At 42.1% G+C, this 24,635-nt stretch overlaps 2 protein-coding genes across 4 annotated transcripts in view; one reads left to right on the forward strand and one right to left on the reverse strand.

Moving 5' to 3' along the window:
• LOC126284252 (somatomedin-B and thrombospondin type-1 domain-containing protein) overlaps positions 1-24,635 on the reverse strand; it is a 1,271,181-nt gene that overhangs the window by 961,092 nt on the left and 285,454 nt on the right. The window lies entirely within an intron of this gene.
• The window catches only part of LOC126284253 (uncharacterized), a 103,889-nt gene that overhangs the window by 63,447 nt on the left and 15,807 nt on the right, over positions 1-24,635 (forward strand). For all 3 annotated transcript variants that reach the window (XM_049983054.1, XM_049983052.1, XM_049983053.1), the window contains exons 2-3: positions 5,425-5,500; positions 17,187-17,263. In XM_049983054.1, the coding sequence (XP_049839011.1) occupies positions 5,425-5,500; positions 17,187-17,263 (153 nt within the window). The remainder of the gene's footprint in view (positions 1-5,424; positions 5,501-17,186; positions 17,264-24,635) is intronic.

Below are 24,635 nucleotides of genomic sequence, written 5' to 3' on the forward strand. Positions count from 1 at the left end.
TGTCAGAAGAGAGATTGGGCGGTAGTTGTTGACATCCGACGTATCCCCCTTTTTATGCAATGGTTTTACAATGGCATATTTCAGTCTATCAGGGAAAACACCCTGCTCCAAAGAGCTATTACATACGTGGCTGAGAATCCTACTTATCTGTGGGGAACAAGCTTTAAGTACTTTGTTGGAAATGCCATCAATTCCGTAAGAGCTTTTACTTTTCAGTGAGTTTATTATTTTACTGATTTCAGAGGGAGAGGTTGGTGGAATTACAGTTGTTTCAAACTGTGCAGGTATGGCCTCTTCTATTAATAGCCTTGCCTCTTCTAGTGAAGATATAGATCCTATTTTCTCCACAACATTTAAAAAATGATTATTCAAAATATTTTCAATTTCTGATTGTTTGTTAGTGCACTTGTCATTCAGTTTTATTGCACTAAAGTCTTCCTGTGCTCTTGGTTGCCCTGCTTCCCTTTCAATAATATTCCAAATTGCTTTAATTTTATTATCAGAGTTACTGATCTCAGACATGATACACATGCTTCTGGACTTTTTAATAACTTTTCTTAGTACCGCACAATAGTTTTTATAATATTGAACAATTTCGGGGTCAGTACTTGCTCTTGCTGTTAGATACAGTTCTCTTTTGCGGTTGCAAGATATTCTTATTCCTTTAGTTAGCCAAGGTTTTTTATATGTTTTCTTGGAATTATGTTTAACTATTTTCTTGGGAAAACAATTTTCAAATACCCTTAAAAATGTATTGCGAAATAAGTTATATTTCAAGTTTGCATCGGGTTCCTCATACACTTCATAGACAATAAAGCTATTCTGTGTTCCGGATAAGTGCTATCATTGTACATTAAAATAACTGAAAGTGATTTTAAAAGACATCACTACATATTGCTCAAATTATTCTTCATGTGCATTTATTTACATAATTGATTCTTTGCAATTCATTCGGTACTTAATTTATTTCTTACTGATATCGAGGTAATTTGGACTATTATTTTTTTTATTTTAGGTCAATTTTTAGCATTTCATTTTCCTTTGTAGGTATGGATTTATCTGTTTCGATGAACTTGGATGATCTGAGAGAGGCTATGGGTGTAGACGTGTTGGCCACGATTTCTTTTTTACAAATGTGTGGCCTCGTTGTCGAGTGTTTTTGATGTCGTGAGTGTGGCGAAAATATGCGCCTCACAAGTGTATCTCGTCGCCGTACTTACGACTTACTCGTATGCCGCTGCATCAAACATCGGTTGTGCCGGCCCAATAGACGAGTGATGTAGTTCTGTGTGTGTGTTGGGACTATGGGCGCTCAACATCGATGTAATCAGCGCCCGATGTGGTTCTAAAAATCTAAGCTCGCCTTGAGAGACATTATGAAAATCAAGTACTGTTGGTGTTTGAGATATCCTGTGTGGCTGTGGGGTGACGAATGTCGTGTGGGTAAGCATACAGTTGTCGATTGGTTCTCTTTTTGTAGGGAAGTTTGCGGGGAATACATGAAATATAAGGTGCCGTTGAGGAGGCCGTGTGTTATGGTCGAAACTGACGAGTCGCATTTTGGCAAAAAGAAGTACAAAAGGGGGAGGGGGGAACCTCCAGTGGGATTTTGGATTTGGTGGGCAGTAGTTTCAGGTTCAGGATGCGACGATGTCGTGTTTGAAGTAGTACTCAATCGAAGGAAGGAATTTTTGGTCAGCTTCATTGTAGATAATGTTCAAGAGGCTTCCACTGTAATTTCTGTTGGTTTTTCTTTTTGTAGGGATTTAGGGGACAGCATCTCATAGTTAATCACATTATTGAGTTCTGATCATTATCCACGGGGGTTTGCACAAATAACATAGAGGGTTACTGGTCAGCTGTGAAATCTCTTGTAGTGAAGGGGAAACGTTGGATTTCCACACATCAAAGTCACTTAGACGAATATTCATGGAGGCATAGTATTCACCAAACATATTGCCCGTTCAAATGTTGTGTTAAATGTGTTGGGCAAATTGACCGTCCGAAATATGTTAGCTAATTTCACACTAGGTTAGGGGTTGGGTAGGGGGGGGGGTGAGTGTGTGTGTGTTTTCGTAATGTTTTGTTTGTTGCTTATGTGGGTATGTGATTTTTGTTGATGTCTTTCGAAGCGAGCTTCGGTTCTTTTAAGAAGTTCCCGCGTGGTAAATTCAGTTTTCCATTTTTTCTTTTACTGCATTTGACTATTTCAACGCATTTCATTGTTGTATTACACCATTACGTTTGTTTTCTTGTATTCCAGTATGTAATAGAAATTTCGCAGCTGTCGTTCTTCTTTCGTTGGCCAGCACTTATATCAGTGCGATTTTTTCGAATCTGTACTAAAAATATTACAGGCGAAGCGTACGACACAACAAAAATTTGTATCCTGCCTTCAGATGCCCTCTATACTGACACTACCTATTCGAACTCGAGAGCAGGATACAAGTGGTGTGTACAGCTATGCAGCTCAACTAAAGAGTGGGATACTATTGTCTCTGCTGTGATCAAAAGTATAACTTTCAGTCGATACTATTAACATGGAAGACAACAAAGAAAATCTGTACCCCCTAGTGCAGCACGGGATACAAATCGTGTATGTGTCGTGCCTCTTCACGTATTTTCTACTGAGGTACAGGTTGCAAATGTAACGTACATCCATTTCCACGATTTCGTTAGCAGTGTACATACATATATAGGTCAGCGTAAGTATGGGATACAAATATTACGTACGTAGCTCCTTCTGCCATCGGTAGTACTAGTGTCTAAGTACGAACTGTCTATTAGTGGTAGCGGAGGCGAAAGAAACAGCATGTGTAAAATTTGTATCCCGTGCTTCAGTTGACCTACATAGTTCCTGTGAGTTTCGAGATACAACCCATATATATGTGACATGAGGTATTCTATGCTACCAATATTTCCATCCATTTTTACCCTCTTTTTCCACAGAGTTAATAGCTACCAATATTTCCATCCATTTTTTTTCCCTTTCATTTTCCACAGAGTTAATACGATACAAACACGCGATATCCTTAACGTGAAAATACTACTTGCCTTGATATATGTCAACTATATTTTTCGTCTCTCGTATTCCTTTGTTTCTGAACAGTCTTGTCAGCTCTTTCATCTGTGTAATAAATGCTCTCTGGCCAAGTCTAACGCCAATGGTCAACTCCAATTGTTTCCAACGTCTCCGTAACCTCCTCTGGAATCTGCAGTGCAGACTTTTTATTCCATACATCATTCTCATATATCTACATCTACATACTTACTCCAAAGGCCACTGTACAGTGTTTGGCGGAGAGTACCTTATACCACTACCAGATATTTCCTTTCTTGTCCAGCGCCAAACAGAGCGAGGGAAAACCGACTGTCTAAAAGCCTACTTACCAGCGCTAATTTCTGGCCTCTTATCTTCGTTGTTCCTGCGCGAAATGGACGTTGTCGACAGTAGAATATTTCTGCAGTCGGCCTCTAATGCCGGTAATCCAAACTTCCGCAATAGTGCCTCGCGAAAAAAATTTCGACTTCCCTCCACGGATTCTCATTTGAGTTCACCACCCATCCCCGTATTACTTGCGTGCTGATTGAAACTACCGGTAACAAACCTATGATAGGAAGTGTCCCAGGGTGGGGACGCATTCGTCCTTAACTTTAAAGGCTCCTCCTGTCACATTACACGATGCGACAAATGCCATTTTGGATGACATGACATCATGCATTAATCATGTTACTTTACTTGACACGATTCATTAAATAGTATGAGATGGGTGCTAATACACAGAAGTAAATAAGCGCGAATGTGTCAAGATGTTTGCGTTTAAATGTTTTTGAAGCTGCCAGATAAGTCCAAACGGTAGTTTCCTTCTTTTACATCGAGTACTTTTATTCTAGTTGTAAAATGAACAGTAAATGCGTCTCACGTTTAAAACCAATTGTGTAAAAGCTTGTATTCATGACGCGAAGAAACATATGCAGTCAGTCCAACAAGGAATGTGATTTATTTTATATTCGCGTAAATACTAATGCCATCTGTGAACGGACGTATGAACTAATTAGCAATGAATCGTAAAACAACGGTTTCACTTGGTTTGCAAGGTATGGTGATGCTAAAGAGTGAAGACGATCCTCGTCCAGGAATATCACTGCCAGTTCGCGTCTAGGAGATTTACGTGGCGAATTTCTTGGGTAAATGATTCACGGATTTCTTACCACGTGTGATTTAAAGAAGAATTTCGTGATGGTGGTGCAAGATTTCAGGCATGAAGGAGAGGGGTCAATGTATCACTTTGAGATAAAAAACGACCGAGTGCATAATTAAAAAGGAAATTATTTCTGATACCCCAACAGTGGATTACATGTACCAATACTGTTGCTAAAATTATAGGGTAGGCAACTTTCAGAGGTCGCTTTATCGACGAAAAGAAGGAAAAATTTCTAGTAAACATGCGCCTCAAATTGCATATCTTAAAAGGTATGATCACTTGTTCATCTTCGATACTGTCTAACACTTCTCTTCTATTACTTTCCCTTTGGGTTCCGTGCTTTAGGAGCTGGTGTATGGGCAAAACACAAAGAAAAAGTCCAGTGAAGTATGGCTCTAAAGTGCAAATCTTAAGACCTACGAAAACTTTTTCATATTCGCTTCTGTGGAACTTACGCTTTCAATTGATGAAGTGCCCATAGCTATTAAGGTATGTATTTCGGAGACCGTATTTTATTTATTGGACATTGTTTTCCTTGTTTCGGTCCTTAGTATATCCTCTAAAAAAATTAGAAACAAACGAGGAGGTAAGTTCCACAGTCTAGCTGATGAACAAGTGTTCACAGATCTTAAGGTATGCGTTTTGGAACACACGTGTACTGGACGTATTTTCCTTCTTTTGGTAGATAACATCTCCTCCAAAAATATGGACACCAAAGGTCTTGTAGTTTAGGAGCGATGTGTTTCACTGTAGCGAACATGAAGTAGTTCTCATAGCTCTTAATCCATTTTAGACCCAATGAATACCATAATTTCTTCTAACCCATAATCTGAGCAACAACAGTACCGGTACATATTTTCCGCTTTCAGAAGTATTAGGACGATATCCGATTGCAAATTTTGACCTGGTTGTTTTCGGTTCGGGGTCCGTTACCTCAAATTTAGACACTGGCCCTTCTGCATCATCCATGAAACTTTAAAAAATCATCACGGACTTACCACGTATATGCAAACTCAAGCTGGCTAACTATATAGAATACCACACGGCCTACAGAAAACTACAGACGGTGACTACAAAGTAAGTAGAGAAAACCATGATATTAAATGCAAATCCGATGCCGCAAAAATTAAGGAAGCATTTATCCAATAGTTTATTGTAACATAAACACTTACAGTCATTCACGTAGTAGCCTCAACAGTGTCTTCTTTCCTGATTCCAGGGGGACGATGGGTATAAAATTGTGGTGCCTATGCCAGAAATTGAGAGCCCCTGGACGGCTCCGAGGAATGAGTTCGGTAAGTATTCGCTACTAAATGCTGTGGCCTCTTGTTAGCATGTGATGCGATCTTTTCCTAAACGTACATCGATGATTAAGCCACAGGTACAATATCCCGTCTTCAGAGATCTCTCTGCCGAAAAAACGTATCTCGTGCCAGTAGATCCGCAATCATAGACTTAACGTTTTTAGATAGATGAGAGATCAGGAGAACACACGAGGCCAAGGCACAAATGCAAGCCGTCACCGATTTCTCTGAAGGGTAATCGCAATCCCTATGGCAACCAGTCATCCAACGCCGAACCCCAAAACCTGCTCGAAAAACGTTCGCTGTGTTCTGCAAGGCTTCTTACGTAAAACAACGGCGCATAAGAACAGTTCCAGGGCGTCCACACGGCAGTGTGTTCCTCCTTTACAAGGCACTTGCAAGCCGCATTACAGGCGCCAGTGATGTGCGCCTGCGTAGAAATGCCAGTCATGTGTCTCTCTCGACGTCCCAAAGACACGCTGTAAATTTCACCTGAATTGGGTTCTTCCTTCAGGTTGTTGCATTTTGGGTGGTCAGCAGCGTCTGTCCATCGCATCATCATACAACTGCCCGAGATCTCGCTATCCTGAAACAGTACTGACTGCATGTTTTTGAAAACATACTACCCCAGAGACAAGTTTGTTAGTTCACTGATACCAGGGCATAATCTGATGCTTCCATTATATCCATGTAGAAAATATGACAGTTGGCCTTGTGTTCCTTAAATTGTGTCGTAATGCTTCTTTTTGTAGTTACTATGTACACTTTAGCAACAGATTTTATATGCTCCTGCTGTCGCGAGCAATAGGTGTAGGCCAGTTGCTGTATTCAAATCTTCACGCAGTTTTCGAATTGGTTTAAGCATAGTGTCAATGTCATGTGTTCTGAGTAACTTACTGACGCAATACATGACTGTTTAAAGGTACTGCGAGTAACCATTCATCTTGAGCTGGTTGTGCTTCAGTAGAAGCCCCAGATTCTCTGCGATACAATGTCCTATAAATCTCATTATCATAGCAGCCGTTTCTTCTGGAAGCAGAATGATCGGACTCGTCCTCGAATTAAACTGGCTGACAAATTCTTTCATCCTGCTCCATGAGCTTGTAACTAGCATTTTTGGTAAGGAATCTTTTCTTGTTAGTAGGCTATCTCTGTACTTCGAGGCCTATAGACAAGTCCCCATGTTCTAACTATCTGTGCATTCAAAAATGAAATTTGATCTTCTCTCTCTTGATCCACGGCGTAATGCCCATAAAACAAAATTTACCAGGGATCACACATGAGCTGCTGATTATCATGATCACGTGAGCGTAAATACGACGCACTGAGCTAAGTGATTTAGAAGCGGAAACAATTTAAATATAACGATTGAGGGAGAGACAGTGAATTGGACGGTTTACGTAGCAGATTCAGTATTGATTAGCTCCAGTAACTGGCTCCCCACCTAGAAACAATTTACTGCCGATCTTATGAGCAGCGGAACACCACGTTTCTTTGGCAAAAGGTTCTCAAATGAGAAAAGAGCCGACGATTGTTTTGGCCAAGGTAAGGGTTGGCACTGTAACACCTCGGTTCAGTTTACAGTGTTAAAAGCTATAGAAAGAATAATAAAAATTAAGAACAGAATTTTTGGAGGGGAAAATAGTGTAGAATCAGAGTTCGGTAATTGCAGATCAAAATTATAGTATATCAGCAAGTAGTTTAACGTCTAAGTACAGCAAAGCCACGGAAGCTCCGACATGGAGAAGGCAGTGACGTTAAACTCTTGTGATGAAAAACCTATCAAAAGGCTTGATCGTCATTGTTGCGGACTTTTTTCCTCGATTGTTTCGTTAAAGGGCGGGGAACCCGTGTCAGTCGGCGAGAAAATAATTAGATTGGACTTTATGGTGTTAAGATTCACGATAAACTGATAGAATATTACGGAGATTAAAAGTGAACGTTTACGTGTTTTACGGACTGATTATTATGAACTTTTGTGACTCTTTGACGTCCCCACTCCCTCCGAAAGGTGGCGCAAGCTGTCTTAATCATAAAAGGGGAGACTTTTAGACGGGCAAATTACTACATAAAAGCGATATTTACAAGACACGCAGTAATAGCAAAACACAAGGCCCGCACCTCATCGGAGAGTCGTCGCTGTCACGCCGGGAAGTAAAGCTGGAAAACTTACCGGCGATACGTATCTACGAGCAGACGTCGACGTGGAGTACCTAAAAAGGTAACCACAAGAGAGTTGGGGATGCTTCGGCACGCACGAAGACAAGCAGTAGAAACACACGCCATGCGCCGACGGACATTATCTTGCTGAAATATAAGCCCACGATGGCTTCCCATAATAAAAAATTATAAAAAATAAAAGAAATAAAAAACGGAGCAGGGGGCCAGAGTAGCGTCGGCGTACCGCTGTGCTGTAAGGGTGTGGTGGGTGAAAACCATAAGGGTCTGCCACGAAAAGAAATGGCAGCCCAGAGCATCACTCTTGGTTCCTCGCCGTATGGTGGGTGACAGGCAGGTTCGTAACCTACCGCTGTCCACGGTCTCCAGTTACGACTCCTCTGGTAATTGGAGCTCAGTTCGACGCGAGACTCTACACTGAAGGCAGCTCCACTCCATGCAATTAGATTCCAGGGCAAAGATCTACCAGGAGGGGCCTCAGATAGTGGTGGGAAACTAACTTGACTGTCACCCACCATATGACCAACCAGCAGGAATGATGTCTGAGGTGGCAGTTCTCTTCATAGCAGGACACCTTGGTTGTCATCCATAGCGGCACGTCGACGATATTCTACGCCATGGGTTACCCTTCATGCCAAGCTCTCCTGGGCTTAAATTTCAGCAAGATAATGCCCACAGGTTTACGACCATAGTTTCTACTGCTTGTCATCGCACTCGTCAAACCCCATCTCGATCAAGAAGGTCTCCGGATCTTTTCCCAATTTGGAATTGGAACGTTATGGGCAGGGCCCTGCAACCAGCTCAGGATTTACACGATTTAACGCTCCAATTGGACAAAATGTGGCACGATGTCCCTCAGTAGGGCATCCAACAATCTTATGAGTCCATGCCAAGCAGGATAACTGTTTGCGTATAGGCCAGAGGAGGATCGAAGCATTATTGACTCCCTCAATTTGTGAAGCGCTGTCTCTCGAATGCACCACTGAATATTTCTGTAAGTGTGATGATTTTTTGTCTGTACATCTAGCAGTTTCGTGCCATTCGGATAATTCCTTCGTGGTGGCCTTTTTTTTTATCTCTATGTAGCCAGCGGGAGTGGCCGTGCGGTTCTAGGCGCTACAGTCTGGAACCGAGTGACCGCTACGGTCGCAGGTTGAATCCTGCGTCGGGCATGGATGTGTGTGATGTCCTTAGGTTTGTTAGGTATGATTAGTTCTAAGTTCTAGGCGACTGATGACCTCAGAAGTTAAGTCGCTTAGTGCTCAGAGCCATTTGAACCATCTCAGTGTATTACTCTATTATTATGAACATGACTCGCTTTTTCTTTTTATTTCGAAATCGATCTCAGTATAACCGACAATTCGCTGAAACGGTTAGCATTCGAAGTACGCCATTGTATTGCTTGTTGCACTTTCTTTCAAGAATGCACAGGTATCCAATATTAAAGATGCTCGGTAGAGAGTAAAACACGTGTGCTACATGGTTACTCATTGTTTAAGAATACACCACAGCTAATTGCACCGAAATAACCACTTTTAATAGGTTTGTTGCGATCTGCCGTATCCTTCTCTTCACCAACATGATGTTACCCAAGTATTTTGTGTATTTCTCTTACTAAGTTAGGGATTTTCTCTGCCTCGTGATGGCTGGGTGTTGTGTGTTGTCCTTAGGTTAGTTAGGTTTAACAAGTTCTAGGGGACTGATGACCATAGATGTTAAGTCCCATAGTGCTCAGAGCCATTTGAACTTTTTTTTTTCTTACTACGTTAGTTCATTGTGGAAGTCGTCTTAAAACAAAACAGCTCCAACAAATCTACCAAGTACTGAGAATCAACTGTAAGACATTTACGGTATTACAAAGTTTCAGTTTAGTGTTATGAGCATTTTACGGTAAGACTAGTTTAGTCATTTTTACTCGAAGGGTATACTTCATTTTTCAAGTATTTTTTTTTTACAGCAGAATGTGATAGACGGATGGTAAAAATGGTTCAAATGGCTCTGAGCACTTTGGGACTTAACTTCTTAGGTTATCAGTCCCCTAGAACTTAGAACTACTTAAACCTAACTAACTTAAGGACATCACACACATCCATGCCCGAGGCAGGATTCGAACCTGCGACCGTAGCAGTTCCGGACTGTAGTGCCTAGAACCGCATGGCCACTCCGGCCGGCTAACGGAAGGTAAATGCAGCAGAAACAAACCCCACCTTTGAAATGTCACACATTGTAAGTAAATTGAATTTATGAAAGTTAAGGACGATCTAGTCTCCAATAATGCGTTTCCCGATGTTTGCAATATCGTAGTGTTAATCTGAGTCTGTATCGATTGCCAGGCGGGACAGTGTTACAAAAATGTACCTCACGCCACCAACTGAACAAAACCACATGACTGTACACATAGGTTGTCAGAAAACCCGCATGAAAACTTTGGCATGTAAGCCTAATAGAAATTGAGCCAAATACAGTCCAGTTCGTTCGAATACTTCTGTGCATAACAGTACGTTTATGTATTTCTCTTCAGTCTCAAGTATCATGTGCAATGTGTTGTGGACAAAACGTGAGGTACGTAATCTACACTCAGTAAAGCAGGGACCTGAGTGCTAAGAAGAACGTGTTGTGCTACAACATTACATAACGCCGGAACACGTATAAAAGTGCGTCAGTGGCGCTGTTTCCCCACGAGCTGTGGTCAGCTGCAGTTTTCCTGATGATTGTAATCGACATCCTCTCGAGGCCAACGAGGAAGACAAGCTGTGGCCCATAAGTCACATCACAGGTGTTTCGAGTGGCAGCAGTCGCCTCAGCTGGGGAGCGAATAACTATTTCAGATCACTTTATTAATTCCTGAGTGCGCCTTTAAATGCACGCAAGCTTTCGACAGCACACGACACAGTTCCCCCACGGCTTGCCCACCACGCGTGCTGCTAGGATGTTCACACGTTCAGTGGCCGTTTGCACTAAAAGAGGCAGTCTAGCGATCTATGACCACAATCCTCTAAAATGAATGGGAATGACAGAAGAGAGAGATGAGAATTCTCAGTTCGCAGAAGTGACGGGTACTGCTTATTTGTTATGAAACGACATTAGAGCACCATGCAGTGAGAATTTAAACATTTAGATGACAATGAAAGAGAAGAAATTAACAGCGATCGGCGGACGGAATTTATTATTTTGTACATCAAGAAGTTGTTTGCGCTAAATTTGCAGGCACTGAGTACTTCAACAAATAGGTGGCACAAAAAGCAAAATCCTGAAGTAGCACCCATTACACCTTCAAACCGTTTTCGGTGGGAATGACCGATGAGTATGGGGCAAAGGGGCATTTTTGAAACTATATTTCAGTTTTAAACTCGCTGTTACTGACAGAAAAAGGAGTGTAGCAACGAAAATTGGAACATCTGGAACGGATTGAAAACTTCCCAGTCGCAGTGGACTTGACTGTACACTGCTGTCAAAGAAACATTGCAAGGAAACTTCCTTCTGATTTAATGGGGATGCATTTAAAAAGAAAATCTAGTTGTAGAGGGGACACATTCTGACAAAGACAGTCCAGTTCGCTAAGGTGACTGGCGTTAAACAAGGCACGAGTTCTGAAAACTTCATGGTGGTCTTGCAAGAATTAAAAGAATAGTTTTTTAAAGGTTTATAGGACACTGTCAGTTTTACGTACTTTTTCGGGCTGTTTTCGAGACCGTTTGCTGTCTCAGTTGAAAACGTCTTGTGCATGTTCAGACGTCACTGACTGACCTGCAAGGTAACCCCATTTTCAATGACAAATCTTTTAACGATGAAACCATCCAGGATGTCTACTTTGCTTTCTTCAGGCAGATTTTCCAAGTATTGATAATGACGTTGCAAAAGTGCTACAATACTTCGTTCGATATGTTTGTCTAAATGGAATTATTTCGCATTTTCAACGTAAATAAGTCACGATCGCGTCGCAACTTGAGTGGAAAACTCTGACATTTCTGTGTCCATCCGTATGCAGACCGTTTGTACCAGATAAAAATTACATTATGTCTTCAGCGCGCCAAAATTAATTAATTACTATTGACAACTTGTTTTACTTGTGTTATATGTTGTTGAGAAATCATCATCATCATCTCAGCCTTTTCCCATGTCATGTGCGGTCGCGGCGTTGCTTTGCTGGATGCTTCCCTTCCATAAATGTCTATCCAGTGCCCTTCTTCTCTAAGACATCCTTTCTCCCATACGTCCCCTGCTACCTTCTCCTTCCATCTCTGTTTCGGTCTTCCTCTTCTCCTTGGTCCTTCGATTTCTAGGTCTTCAGTGCTTCTTCCCACGAGGTACTTTCCTCTTCTCTGCACATGCCCATACCGTCTTAGCCTACTCTCTTGGATCTTCTTCCCTATAGACCCCACTTTCACTGTTCCCCTGATGTACTAATTCCTTAGTCTATCCTTTTGTGTCACTCCCCTCATCCACCTTAACATTCTCATTTCTACCACTAACATCTTTTTCTCTTGGGCTTTTGTAACTGGCCAAGTTTCTGCACTATACAGCACCGCAGGCCTAACCACATACTTGTAAAGCTTTCCTTTCATTCTTCACGTAACCTTATCACACAGTACTCAGCTCAGTTCCCTCCAGTTCATCCATCTACTATTTATCCTGTGCTGTATTTCGGCCTCCAGTCCTCCATCACTTTGCATGTAAGAGCCGAGGTATTTAAATTTCTTGACCAGTGTCAGATGTTCTCCTTGCAGGTTAATATATGGGTTTTTGGCATCCTTTGTGCACATATGCTCTGCTTTCACCCAGCTAATTCTCATTCCCTTTTCCTCCAGAGCTTTTCTCCACTGTTGAAGCTAGTCTGGAAGTGCCCACTAGGTGGTTTCACAGATTAAATCATCATTGGCAAACATCATGCTCTAAAGTGCCTCTTTTTTCACCACTTTGACTAGTATATCCATGACAAGGTCAAAGAGATATGGGCTGAGAGCAGATCCCTGATGTAGTCCTACTCTCACTGGAAATGCCTTTGTTGCACCTGCAGTGCTCCTGACTTGTGTCATTGCACCTTCATACATGTCTTCTACCACCCTGATATATTTTTCTGGCAGGCATTGCTTCTCAGACATCTCCATATCTCTTGCCTCGGCACTCTGTCACGTGCCTTCTCAAGATCAGCAAAGGCCATATGCAGTTTGGCTTGTACTTCCCTGTGTCTCGCCATCAGTTGCCTTAGTGCAAATATTGCGTCGTTTGTTCCTCTTCCCGGCATAAACCCAAACTGTTCTTCACATACTTCAGTTTCTAAGAGCAACCTCTTCTCAATTATCCATTCCCTGATCTTCATTGTGTAGGACATCAGTTTTATCCCTTTATAATTGCCACAGTGTTGGATATCCCCTTTCCCCTTATATATAGGAACCAGTATACTGCTCCTCCATCTATGTGGCATTCTCACTCCTTTCCAGATCTTCTGCATTACATATGTTGTTCAGAAATGTGAAATAAAAAACCAAGCCGCTTGCAGCGTGACTGCCTGCCATTTAAGGTTTGCAGGGTACTCTTCCGGTTCAATATTATGTAAATATCAAAACCTACTTCTTTCAGGCACTGTTTATAATCTATATGTTTTGCATATATTTGTTGATATCAGGTAATGCAGCACACTTTCTAAACAAATTAGAAGTATTTTGAATATTTTTAACCTGCTTAGGGTAATTAAAAAATTACAAAGAAATCGATGCATTTTTTTTTCCAAAATGCTCCCTCACACTGAGGTACCATTTAATCCAATGTTCTACATTTGAAGGAGACCACGTTTTTACCAGATATGCATGACATGATGGCTGAAGTACCAGATCTATGTAATTCCACCAATTATGTATATTACAAGGATAAGAAATATCACATCTTGCATCTAATTTTTATAATTTTTTCCTAGTAAAAATGTTATTTTTTCTATAATTTAGTTGATTCTGCAATAAAGCTTAGGTCTACTACATAAGTATGGACTATTGTAAGTCAAAGAAAAAAATAAGAGCAATGCTATATAAACTTTAGGAAATGTTTGTACCTGAATTCTGAAAAATAAAACTTGTGGAAAAGGTGAATGAAGACCTCAGTCCAATTAAACTGTTCCTCAGAACATTCCTGAAGCACAGTCTTCATCCTGCAGTATTTCTTCACCTTCAAGCTTGCTCTTGGCATCCCTTTTAGCACTTCTAGCTTCCTTGGTAACTTTAAGAGCGAACCTTTCAGCTCCATGCACCCATTGTTTGTCATGCGCAAGCAACTGATCTTCCGTATTAGGGTCTCATTTTATACCTAAATTTCTCAGGACTTCTAATCTTCCTGTCACTTCATCACTGAAATATATCACTGCATGTAGTACACCAACTTTTACTGTATTTAGTCCTACACAAACATTCTTGGATTATCTTTCCCATATGCAGTGGTTGAAACTTTCATCTGTACTCTGAGTGCCCCCATGAAGACGTTTCTAAGAAAAACAGGGTTACCGAGGTCTCTAAAAATTGGTTTTATTTCATTCATAACAGGCTCAGGAAGAGAAAGCTTATGATGGGATATTCGACCACTTTATATTGCTTTCTGGTAACCACACCAAGAATCTGCTCCTTTAGGGCAAAGGCCGTGATTAGGGTGGTCATCTGTGGACAACTTATGAAAGTAGGTGGCCCATACAGCTTTTCTCATTGCTGTAACATCGTACAGAGGTGCAGTTCGTCTAATGGCCAGTCCATAATAACTCTGAAGAAGGTCTATTTCAGTTTCTGTCAATCTGCCTCGGTCAGACAGATTTTCCATCAGACAGCAACTTTCCTTTATTTTCTCTTCGTATCTTCCTCAATCTAGCACACATCCTCTTTTGCACATGTCCGAAACACTTCAGTTTTGTTACCAAGGTATCAATGATCATCGTTGATTTTATTAAAAGCTTTAGAGCCCCCATCGCCTAGGTACTTCGTATATCTAACGTTATAAACCGGCACCTACCTCTGAAATATTTTTAGAGCTCCATCACACTCCATACCTCTACTCTAACCATCATGATTCTTAGAACACTTATGTTCAATATGTCCCTCAGTGTTAGTATGGCAGGTGTGGCAGTACTTAGATAAGCACAAACATCAACAACGTTTCCATTCTCAAGAGAAGTAGCACTTACAACACCATTCAAGGAACGATGTCCTTGATGTTGTCATGTCCCATCAAGTGTAACAGCAATGTCCCTGGTTCCACTGATATTTACAGTTTCTTCTACTGAACGTTGCATAGATGCTTTACACGCCACCGTCAAAGCACCTAAAAGTATTTTTATGTACTTGCTGAACCTACTGTGACGAGGAGGAACGTCCATCAAACCACAAAACGTTTGAGCAGCATTTTTTTTCCTTTCCTTTTGCACGCACTGCATACACTACAAATTCACATCATATGAATTATGCACAATGTTCGAAGTCATTTTCGAGGTAGATTTATTGCAGGATCTACACACAACAACTGATTCTGACGCTAAACCCTTCCTCCTACTTTGTAGTTCAGTTATTTCCAGGCAACCTACACCTTCACATTGTTTACATTTCGCCAATTCCTCTATCAATGAAAATAAGATGGCCACATCAGCAACAACAAATCCACTACCAACAGCATCATTGTTAAAACAAAAATTTTAATCGCCAGGAGGCCTGACATGTAGGAGTTTATCCCTGAAGAACTTTCAACAGTGTGGCTTGCTTTGTTTGTGAACTGGCTACCACGGTATTTCCTTTTATTGAATTTCTTGATGTGTGGGATAGATCGTATTTATTGCACACTGAAGGATATGTACTTCCACAAACATATGTAGCACTTGGGCAACAAACATTTAGTAACACGTGAACAAACTGCTTCAGCGAAAGAAAACTAAATACTAGCGATGATAATCATTTACAGACACTAGAAACCTCCACTGTTACCAACATATACAATGTATCACACGCATAATCGCTGGGAACAGAAAGTTCACAGTTCCTTTCGAAATAATACTGGTTTCTGTAACACAAATAAAGGGGACGTGGTGGCATACATAATTGGAATTTAAAATTATTTTTTATTTGAAACCCTATAATGCATACATCAATGTAATCAGGAAAGACTAGAGAATTTAATAAAGTCATAAAATTTTTCGATTTTTCCACCATTTATAAGTACTCTGTATCCCTAAGTGTGTCGAGTTGACTGTTCTCGTCTCACCCCTCATCGCACTCATACAGTGTAGCTATTGTGTTCAGGCATGACCCACGAAGCAAAATCTCGGCCACCCCTGCTATGGTGGGTACCGGCTCAAAGACGTACCGATTTCCCATGGGCACGGCACAAAGCTGACCCTAGCGAAGTATAGCGAGCAGGCCGATTAGTGTAACGTCACTAGTTTCAGGGCCCATATTTCTCTCGTGAGACCCGCACTGTCTGCAAAGACGTTTCAGTTGAAGTGCTACTCAGATGCTGATAAACAGAAGGCGGACAACTGCATCTGTAAACAGCCTGCTACACCAGGTTAAGGCAGAATAGATTTTAATTTATTGCACATAAATGTGTTTCGTATATTCATCGAAACACGTTTCGTGAAGTGTTGGGATTCCCTTTCTTTTAAATTTTTAGTTTGAGGAGACTGCTCCATCATTAGGTTTTCCAAGAAGCACAAGAGCATTTTCTTCATCACAACGTCAAATAGGCGCACCTGAGGAACGTAATAATAATACCATGCGACTCGATGCCTTGGTGCAAATCTTTTAATTGGACACATTCCAGCGACTTCCCGACCCCATTTACCCACAGTTTGACGTGGCGTCTCGACCACGTTTCGTGTATGGCGACTCCGCACATCGATGATGGGTGAAGACTAAGTTAAAATGCTGACGGAAATAAGCGTGGTCCGATCGGTATTCAACGCCACGACCTGTTGGTTACCAACCGCACTTTTAGCGCTGCAGCCCGATTTCAGAGACATTATTTTACTGAATAGATAAAATAACCGTATGTAAACAACAAACTACGAGTCCATTGAATAGTTCCACACTGATACAATTCTTTGGTGGTAATCCACGATGAAATTCCATTAAATTCTTTGGTTGCCATGTTTGGTTTCCAGTGCATATAGGTCGTCAACAAATTGAACTATGAAAACATTGGAGAAACTACGCGAGTATATTTTAATATTACTACGAGAAATATAAGTCACAATGAAAAGTGGTACAGATTATCTCTAGAGCATTTGTCTGGTGAGTTGGAGTGTCCCAGAAGTCTTTCCTGGTAAAAAAAAAAAAAAAAAAGAATGAAAGGGCGCCAGATGATGGACGACAGCGCAAAGGAGATAGCCCAATACCCAAACGAGCGATAAGAATGTGTGAATTAGTAGTATTAAGCGACTGATTGCGGCCATAACAGATAGCTGCATGACGTATCTTGAACAGACTTAACACACTTAAATACTGTGGATGATTTTATGCACTTTCTTTCATTTCAGCGACGGCTATCGCGATCGTGTCCTTCTGCGCAATTTCCCTGGCGATGAACGGGAATACCATATACGCATGTGCTGTGGTAAGTGAACTGAACTAAACAAAGTTTTAAAGACAAGTTGTCTCGTCAGTATAGATTGTAGTTACTAAAATGTTTTCTTTAATATTTTCAGAACGCGAGTAATTTCATAGTGCTCACAGTCACTTTCTGTCTTGTAGCATTACTTGCGAACTTCCATACATATTTTAAACCACTCAGGCTGACAAATTATTATAACCGTGTTAAAACGTTTTACTTAGTTTTTGTGTATCAATTATTCATATATTAGGCATTTGTGCTCAGTTACAGGGTGCACTCACCCCTCTTGTGGCCAATTGAGGAACTACTTGTTTGAGGAATCCGATCACGAGATCTGACAACGGCGGGGAGAGCGGTGTGCTGACCACATGTTCCTCCGTATCCGCATCCAGCGACGTATACTGGCTGAGGGGGATAGGGCGGTCGGTCGGCAGCGTTGGGCCTTTCAAGGCCTGTTCGGACGGATTAGCAGTAGTAGTAGTAGTGGTGGTGGTGGTGGTGGTAGCAATAGTTTTATGTTGAATATGCAAGAGACAATGAGATGTATGGAGGAGGGGGCAAGGAACAAGAAATTAAAGCTAGCTAATATGTATGAACTACCCCCACCGCTCACGTAAAACGTGGATCTGTCCATTCCCAAACCCACTTTACAGGTTATGGCAGAGAGTACTTCTGACAGCGTATCTTTTACCCCACTTGCCTGTTCCAGTCACGTGAGAACAACTGTCGAGAAAACTCTGTATATCTACATTTGCACATCTGCAACCGCAAAAAAAAATTTATATGACAACCAGACGGGACACCTCTGCTTTACGGAGTTACAGTGAAAGACTTTCTAAACTAAAACTTGGACGGATTGATTGACGGACGGACGAGATGCAATTGAAAGGCCTCCACCATCCCTACATATCAAAGCCACGCATTTTTCAGTGGTTTGATTTTTATTCCATCAACATTTGTGATGTTGAGCATTTGAAGGAATGAATCTCGTCAGAATGTGAAATACTGCACCGTTGGAGGATTTCCTACAAAATTTGCAAATTAGTGTTTAAAAGATGCAAACTCTGCTTAGAACAGCATGGAAACAGCTTTGAGCATCTTTCGTATGTCCACTGAACACGTATTTCTGTGTTGATAATAATTTCGTATTTTTCATTTGTTTTGTATTAGGGTCTATTGCACCAAACACATTTTTAACGATTTATTTATCGTCCACCTGTAAATGTAGGGAAATATTGTGAAAATGTTGATTGAAATACACTCTTTCAAATTATGAAGCTAGCAACAATGAAAGGTATAGTACAACTTCGAAAGGCGAGTCAGCAGCAGAAATGTTTATCTCTGTCAGGCCAATCCTGAGCAATTACTTACCCCGGAATCACTACGACGGACGTGTACTGGCTGTATAGTTATGACCCCAACGGACAGGAGCAAGCGCACACCGGACTCATACGGATTCATCACCTGACGAAATCTCAAAACGAAGAGTCGCTTGAAGCCGACCAGCCGGGTGTTTATTCTTGCGACAGTGCCTGTCTCATTCTACACAGAACGTAGTCACACATCCCACTTCGTTTTGTGAGTTTTTATAGGCGTGATGAGCTTCCAGTTGTTCAATTGACTTGATGTTTCCATGTTACGCACAGTCCTAGCAGAATAAAGGGCTTTCAGTCCTCCAACCCCCCAGCTCCTTTGGTTCCGTATCATCCTGCCCCCTCTCTATCTCCTCCTGCCCCTACCTGATGATCTCTTGCTTCCCCCCCCCCCCCCCGCCCCCTATCTCCTCTGACCACCTCCTCCTTCCATGTTACCCTTGTCATTTCCTTCAACGCAATAGGCGGGAAGGGGTTCTCACTCTCACATTATTTCTTTCGAGACTGTAACTAATATGTGTTCCAAATCTGGGTGAAATCGTTCCAGGGGTCTAGGATGAACTTCCTATCCTAGGTTTTGATCAAAAATATTCCGTCTATATGTAACATATTTCACACCTCACCTGTCTCTCTAGCGAATTTCACCCTCTAGTTTTATTTTCACGCAGATCAAAATTTAATATTTATCTCCTGAACTATGTGCTGTACAATGGTATAATTTTGTAGGTACATCCAAAATACGTATGTGGCTACTGTCTGCAAAATGTGTTCTGAATGGAATTATTAGTAAAGAAAAAACAAATTATAACATCTTCCATGATGTGGTAGTTTTTCACGTATATCTATATTTGATGTCATTTCTCCTTAACTATGTGTCACAGAATGATTCAGCGTCAGATATCGATACTGTCTGCGAGAACTGTCTGTTGTGGAGAGAGAGAGAGAGAGAGAGAGAGTAGTAACGAAGCAATAAATTTAAACATCTTGCATGATGCTGCAGCTTGTCATGCATCTGAATGTTTATGACGTCACATCTCCTGAATTACGTGTCGTACATCGACATAATTTATTTGGTACATTGATTATTTAGAATTTGAATCCATATCTGAAAATGTACCGTTTCCCGTTTCCGTGCTACATCATTTTGAAAACATGTTTGCTAGATAGGTATACATCAGGGAAGTCACAGTTTCGGGTGTTTACGTGGGATCGGTTACTGTCATTCGTTGTCTATCCTAAATCTCTGACGCAGTTCGAACCTCATTGACGTATCTATGGGTGTTAGAGCAACATGGTTGAGCACATGTTTGCAGAACACACTGACACGATGCCTCTCACGGCGAAGCTCTCGGTAATGGAAGAGCTGCTGGTCGCCTACATCGAGATCGCTATCCACTACGTGCGACCTCATTGCAATGGACTGTTTCCTCTACCCGTAGGGTCGAATGAAGAGTTTGTTTTATGCAACTCCTGTAGAGACAGATGAAGATCTGGTGGCATGAGTAGTGGTCTTAATGAGTTTGATTCTTAATGAGTGGAACAGTAAAACAAGTTATGTACTGGGTCACTGCTAATAAATTACTTGTAAAAGTGGTCGTGTTAGCAACATGTTTTAAAACTGTTGTAGCACCGAGATGGTACCTTTCTGGACGTTGGTGCCGACGCAAAATATTATTAACTCAGATTCCTCTTAAAGTCCTAGATGTTCGTAAGGGGAATTTTACAGCACCCACCCTTTTGATATTGTGCTTGGATTCGACAACCGACCTGTCCACACGCTGCCTCTATAGGCTGTCAAAATGTACGTAACTGCCTGTATTCTCATCTCACAACATCGGGTGACTTTTTCTTCCTCCTCCAAGTGAGGTACAATAGAGTGGCAGGGGTTTCCACAATGGCGATGACGTTACTTTCTTGCCGGAAGTTCCCCTGATAGAGTCATCAGACACAAGACGTGCCCAAGGAAGTGTATGACATAAATGATCCGATACACTGGATGAGAGCAGCCTGCGGATATTTGCTGGTGTGGTCTTAGTGTACGGGAAGGTGTCATCGTTGAGTGGCTGTAGGAGAATTCATGATGACGTTGATAACGTTTCTAGTTGGTACTATGAATAGGAGCTAGCTCTAAATGTAAGAAAAATTTACTTTAATGGGTATGAATAAGGGAAAAAAACCGTAATTTTCAAATACAGCGTTAGGAGTGTGCCACTTGGCACACTCAAGTCGATTAAAAACCTAGTCGTAATGGTGCAAAGTAATATACAACGCAACAAGCAGATCGGCTCTAAGAAAGACATTGAAAAGAATCCGGAAGCGAGCTGCTAGACTTTTTATCGGTAGCTTAAATACATACGGTCAAATAGGAACGCCTTGAGGGAAGACGTCTTCCTTTCTAGCAATGCTTTCGAGAAAATAAAGGGGAATTGGAATTGGAAACTGACTGTGCAGTGACCCCACTGGCGTCATTGCATATTTCACGCAAGGACCGCGTAGATAAGAGATTTGAGAGCCCGTACGAGGGGATATAGGTAGTCGTCCGTCTCTCGCTCCATTTGCGAGTGGAACAGACAGGGAAATGGCTAATAGCTAGTGCTGCAATTCACCCTCCGCGTCCAACTGTACGGTCGCTTGTGGAGTATAATCTAGATGTAGATGGAGAGTTCCTAAATTAATGTCTCTGCCAAGTCATCCATCTCTGGGAGAAGGATTAACATCGTCTACAAGTTTCAGGGTCAGATTTTCGTTTTTTTTAAGCTGATACATAAAATTTTACCATTACCCTTGTCATATAAAATTGTTGGGAAAATTTCGAGAATCTGTGCAGAAAATAGCATGACCCTCCATTGTGCGAATATCTTACGAAGGTATCCTGTGAATAACATCACAAACATTAGGGGGTGTACATAGTATACAGACAGTAATTTTTAAACGGCTCTGTACCAGGATGGAAGACGACATGTAAACGATAATATTGGTAATAAGTACCTTCTGCTGTGCACTGTATGGTGGCTGTTAGAGTGTGTATATAGATGTATTGTGTTTCATGCCTACATAACCTACACTGATGAGCTGGAACATTATGACCACCAGTTTGACAGATTGTTGGGTCACGTTTCTAATAGAATACATCAGCGATTCTGCATTTCATGGAGTCGACATGTCCTTGGTAGATTTCTGGAGGTATGTGTTTCCTGATTACTATGCACAGGCTGAGCTGTTCCCGTAGTTTACAGGACGGTGGACTGCGAGTGTGCTGGTGGAGGTGTGATCACAGGAGTTGGGTTCGGTTCTTTGGGGAAGGAGACCAGACAGCGAGGTCATCGGTCTGATCGGTTTAAGGAAGGACGGGGAAGTTAGTCAGCCGTGCCCTTTCAAAGGAACCATCCCGGCATTTGCCTGGAGCGATTTAGGATCGCAGAAGTGTTGCATGGGTTTCACAATAGGCGAATATTTTGGCCAAGGAATTAGGTTAGTTCACTATCACTCCTCAAACCACTGTATCATCATTCTGATCTTGCGCCATGGCGTGTTATCCCGCTGCAAGATGCTGTCGCTGTCAGGGAAGACATCAAGAACGAAGGAATACGGTTGGTCCGCAATGTCTTCACGTAGTCCACGTCTGTCATGGGGTCGTCTGTTACTCCATAGGTTCTATGCGATCTCATGTAAATGTCTACCATACCACAATGTGGCAATGTTGCAGTGTGTGTTTCAAGCAGCTGTTGCCCTGAATGGCGCCGTATCTGGACACCTCTGTCGACCTGGTGAAAAGGAAACGTGATTAATCCGACCAGGTAACATATTTCCATTGATCAGTGGTATAATCACAGTGACACCATACCCACTGTCAACATGATTGACGTTCTGAGCGAGATGGCACTGTGGTTAAGACACTGGACATGCAATCAGCAGGATCACGGTTCAAATCCGTCAACCAGAGTCAGGTTTACAATCTTTTCCCTGTATCGCTATAGGCAAATGCTGGGAGCGTTTCTTTCAAAGCGACCTTCCGATTTTCTTCCCCATCTTTGTTTGAAGCATTCTGAGGAAAATTTGATGCAATTGTTCAGACTTTCGTAGAGATATGTTGACAGTTTGACGTGTTGGGTACTCTGCCGCATATTAGCGTCGTACTTGCACGATATTTCGACAAGTGACACGTTATGATCAGGTGCTGCCTGATACGGCTCTTCGAGGTGGAAGGGAAGGCCAAAGGCTGAGCAAGAGTTAGGCTCTTTGTGGCTATTGTTCTTAGTTTGTTCTGATTTGACATTTGCCACCGTTTATTATGGGATGCAGGACAGGACTGCCGGCCGGTGGGGGGCAGCATTTCACGATTCGTAATTAGAGATTTGGAAGAGGACATTTTGGGGACAGCTCTGGCATTTGCCTTCGGGTTAAGAGGAAACCACCGAAAACCTGGGCCAAAACTGCTGCTATAAACATTTTAAGTACTATGCCAGATCTGACCGCAGCTGTTGTAGCTCTGGCGATAATACACGTCTTTACTGTTTGTTAAATTCTTCCAGCTTTTGAGGGCTCAGCAGCACACTGAACCTATTGCATACCTCACAGTGAACCACCAAAAAACTTTCTCGTCGAGTGGAACGGGTCGGGTAAAGTTGGATACGCTCTTCCCGCTACATCGTTTTTTCCAGGTGTTCCGTCTGTGCTCCGGTCCCTTTAGCAGCAGTGATGTCTAAGGGTGCGGACTGCTGACGTAACGCCTGGAACCGGCGATGGAGGGGCAAGAGCGTAGTTAATGAATGCTCCACCTGTTGCACTCGAGGAACTGTCTCAGATGGCGCCTGGTGGGGACAACGAGCTACATTGGCTAAATATTGTGCAAGAACGACATTTATCTCCGGCAAAATAAGCATGTTCAGCAATATCTCTCAGATTCGTCAGAGCGTGCCGCCCATCATGTAAGCCTCCAACTTCCATGAACTGCGTTGGCGGTACACGTCCAACCGTCTAGATACCTTGTTGTACTTTCATCGTCCTTAAACAATTTTCCATAGATACTCACGACATTGACACGTAAACAGTCAAGGAGTTTTGCCGTGTCCTTGATTGTCGTTCCCAAGCATCACACTTTACCGGTCTCCTCTTCGCCAACGTCGCTTACTTCAGTGGATACCCCTATCTGCGGCTCATATCGTCGATAGAATGACTCCCCCTTCGTTCAGTGCTCCAGTTATACAGGGTGTTACAAAAAGGCACGACCAAACTTTCAGAAAACATTCCTCACACACAAATAAAGAAAAGATGTTCTGTGGACGTGTGTCCGAAAACGCTTGATTTCCATGTTAGAGCTCGTTTTAGTTTCGTCAGTATGTACTGTACTTCATCGATTCACCGGCAGTTGGCCCAATTGAAGGAAGGTAATGTTGACTTCGGTGCTTGTGTTGACATGCAACTCATTGCTCTACAGTACTAGCATCAAGCACATCAGTACGTAGCATCAACAGGTTAGTGTTCATCACGAAACTGGTATTGCAGTCAGTGCAATGTTTACAAATGCGGAGTTGGCAGATACCCTTTGGTGTATGGATTAGCACGGGGCAATAGCCGTGGCGCGGTACGTTTGTGTCGAGACAGGTTTAAGAACGAAGGTGTCCCGACAGGAAGACGTTCGAAGCAATTGATCGGCGTCTTAGGGGGCGCGGAACATTCCAGCCTATGACTCGCGACTGGGGAAGGCCTAGAACGACGAGGACACCTGCAATGGGCGAGGCAATTCTTCGTGCAGTTGACGATAACCCTAATGTCAGCGTCAGAGGAGTTGCTGCTGTACAAGGTAACGTTGACCACGTCACTGTAGGTAGAGTGCTACGGGAGAACCAGTTGTTTCCGTATCATGTACAGCGTGTGCAGGCACTATCAGCAGCTGATTGGCCTCCACGGGTACACTTCTGAGAATGGTTCATGCAACAATCTGTCAATCCTTATTTCAGGGCAAATGTTCTATTTACGGATGAGGCTTCACTCCAACGTGA

Source organism: Schistocerca gregaria, chromosome 8 (assembly GCF_023897955.1).
Source record: "Schistocerca gregaria isolate iqSchGreg1 chromosome 8, iqSchGreg1.2, whole genome shotgun sequence".
In the NCBI taxonomy this organism is placed as follows: domain Eukaryota; kingdom Metazoa; phylum Arthropoda; class Insecta; order Orthoptera; family Acrididae; genus Schistocerca; species Schistocerca gregaria.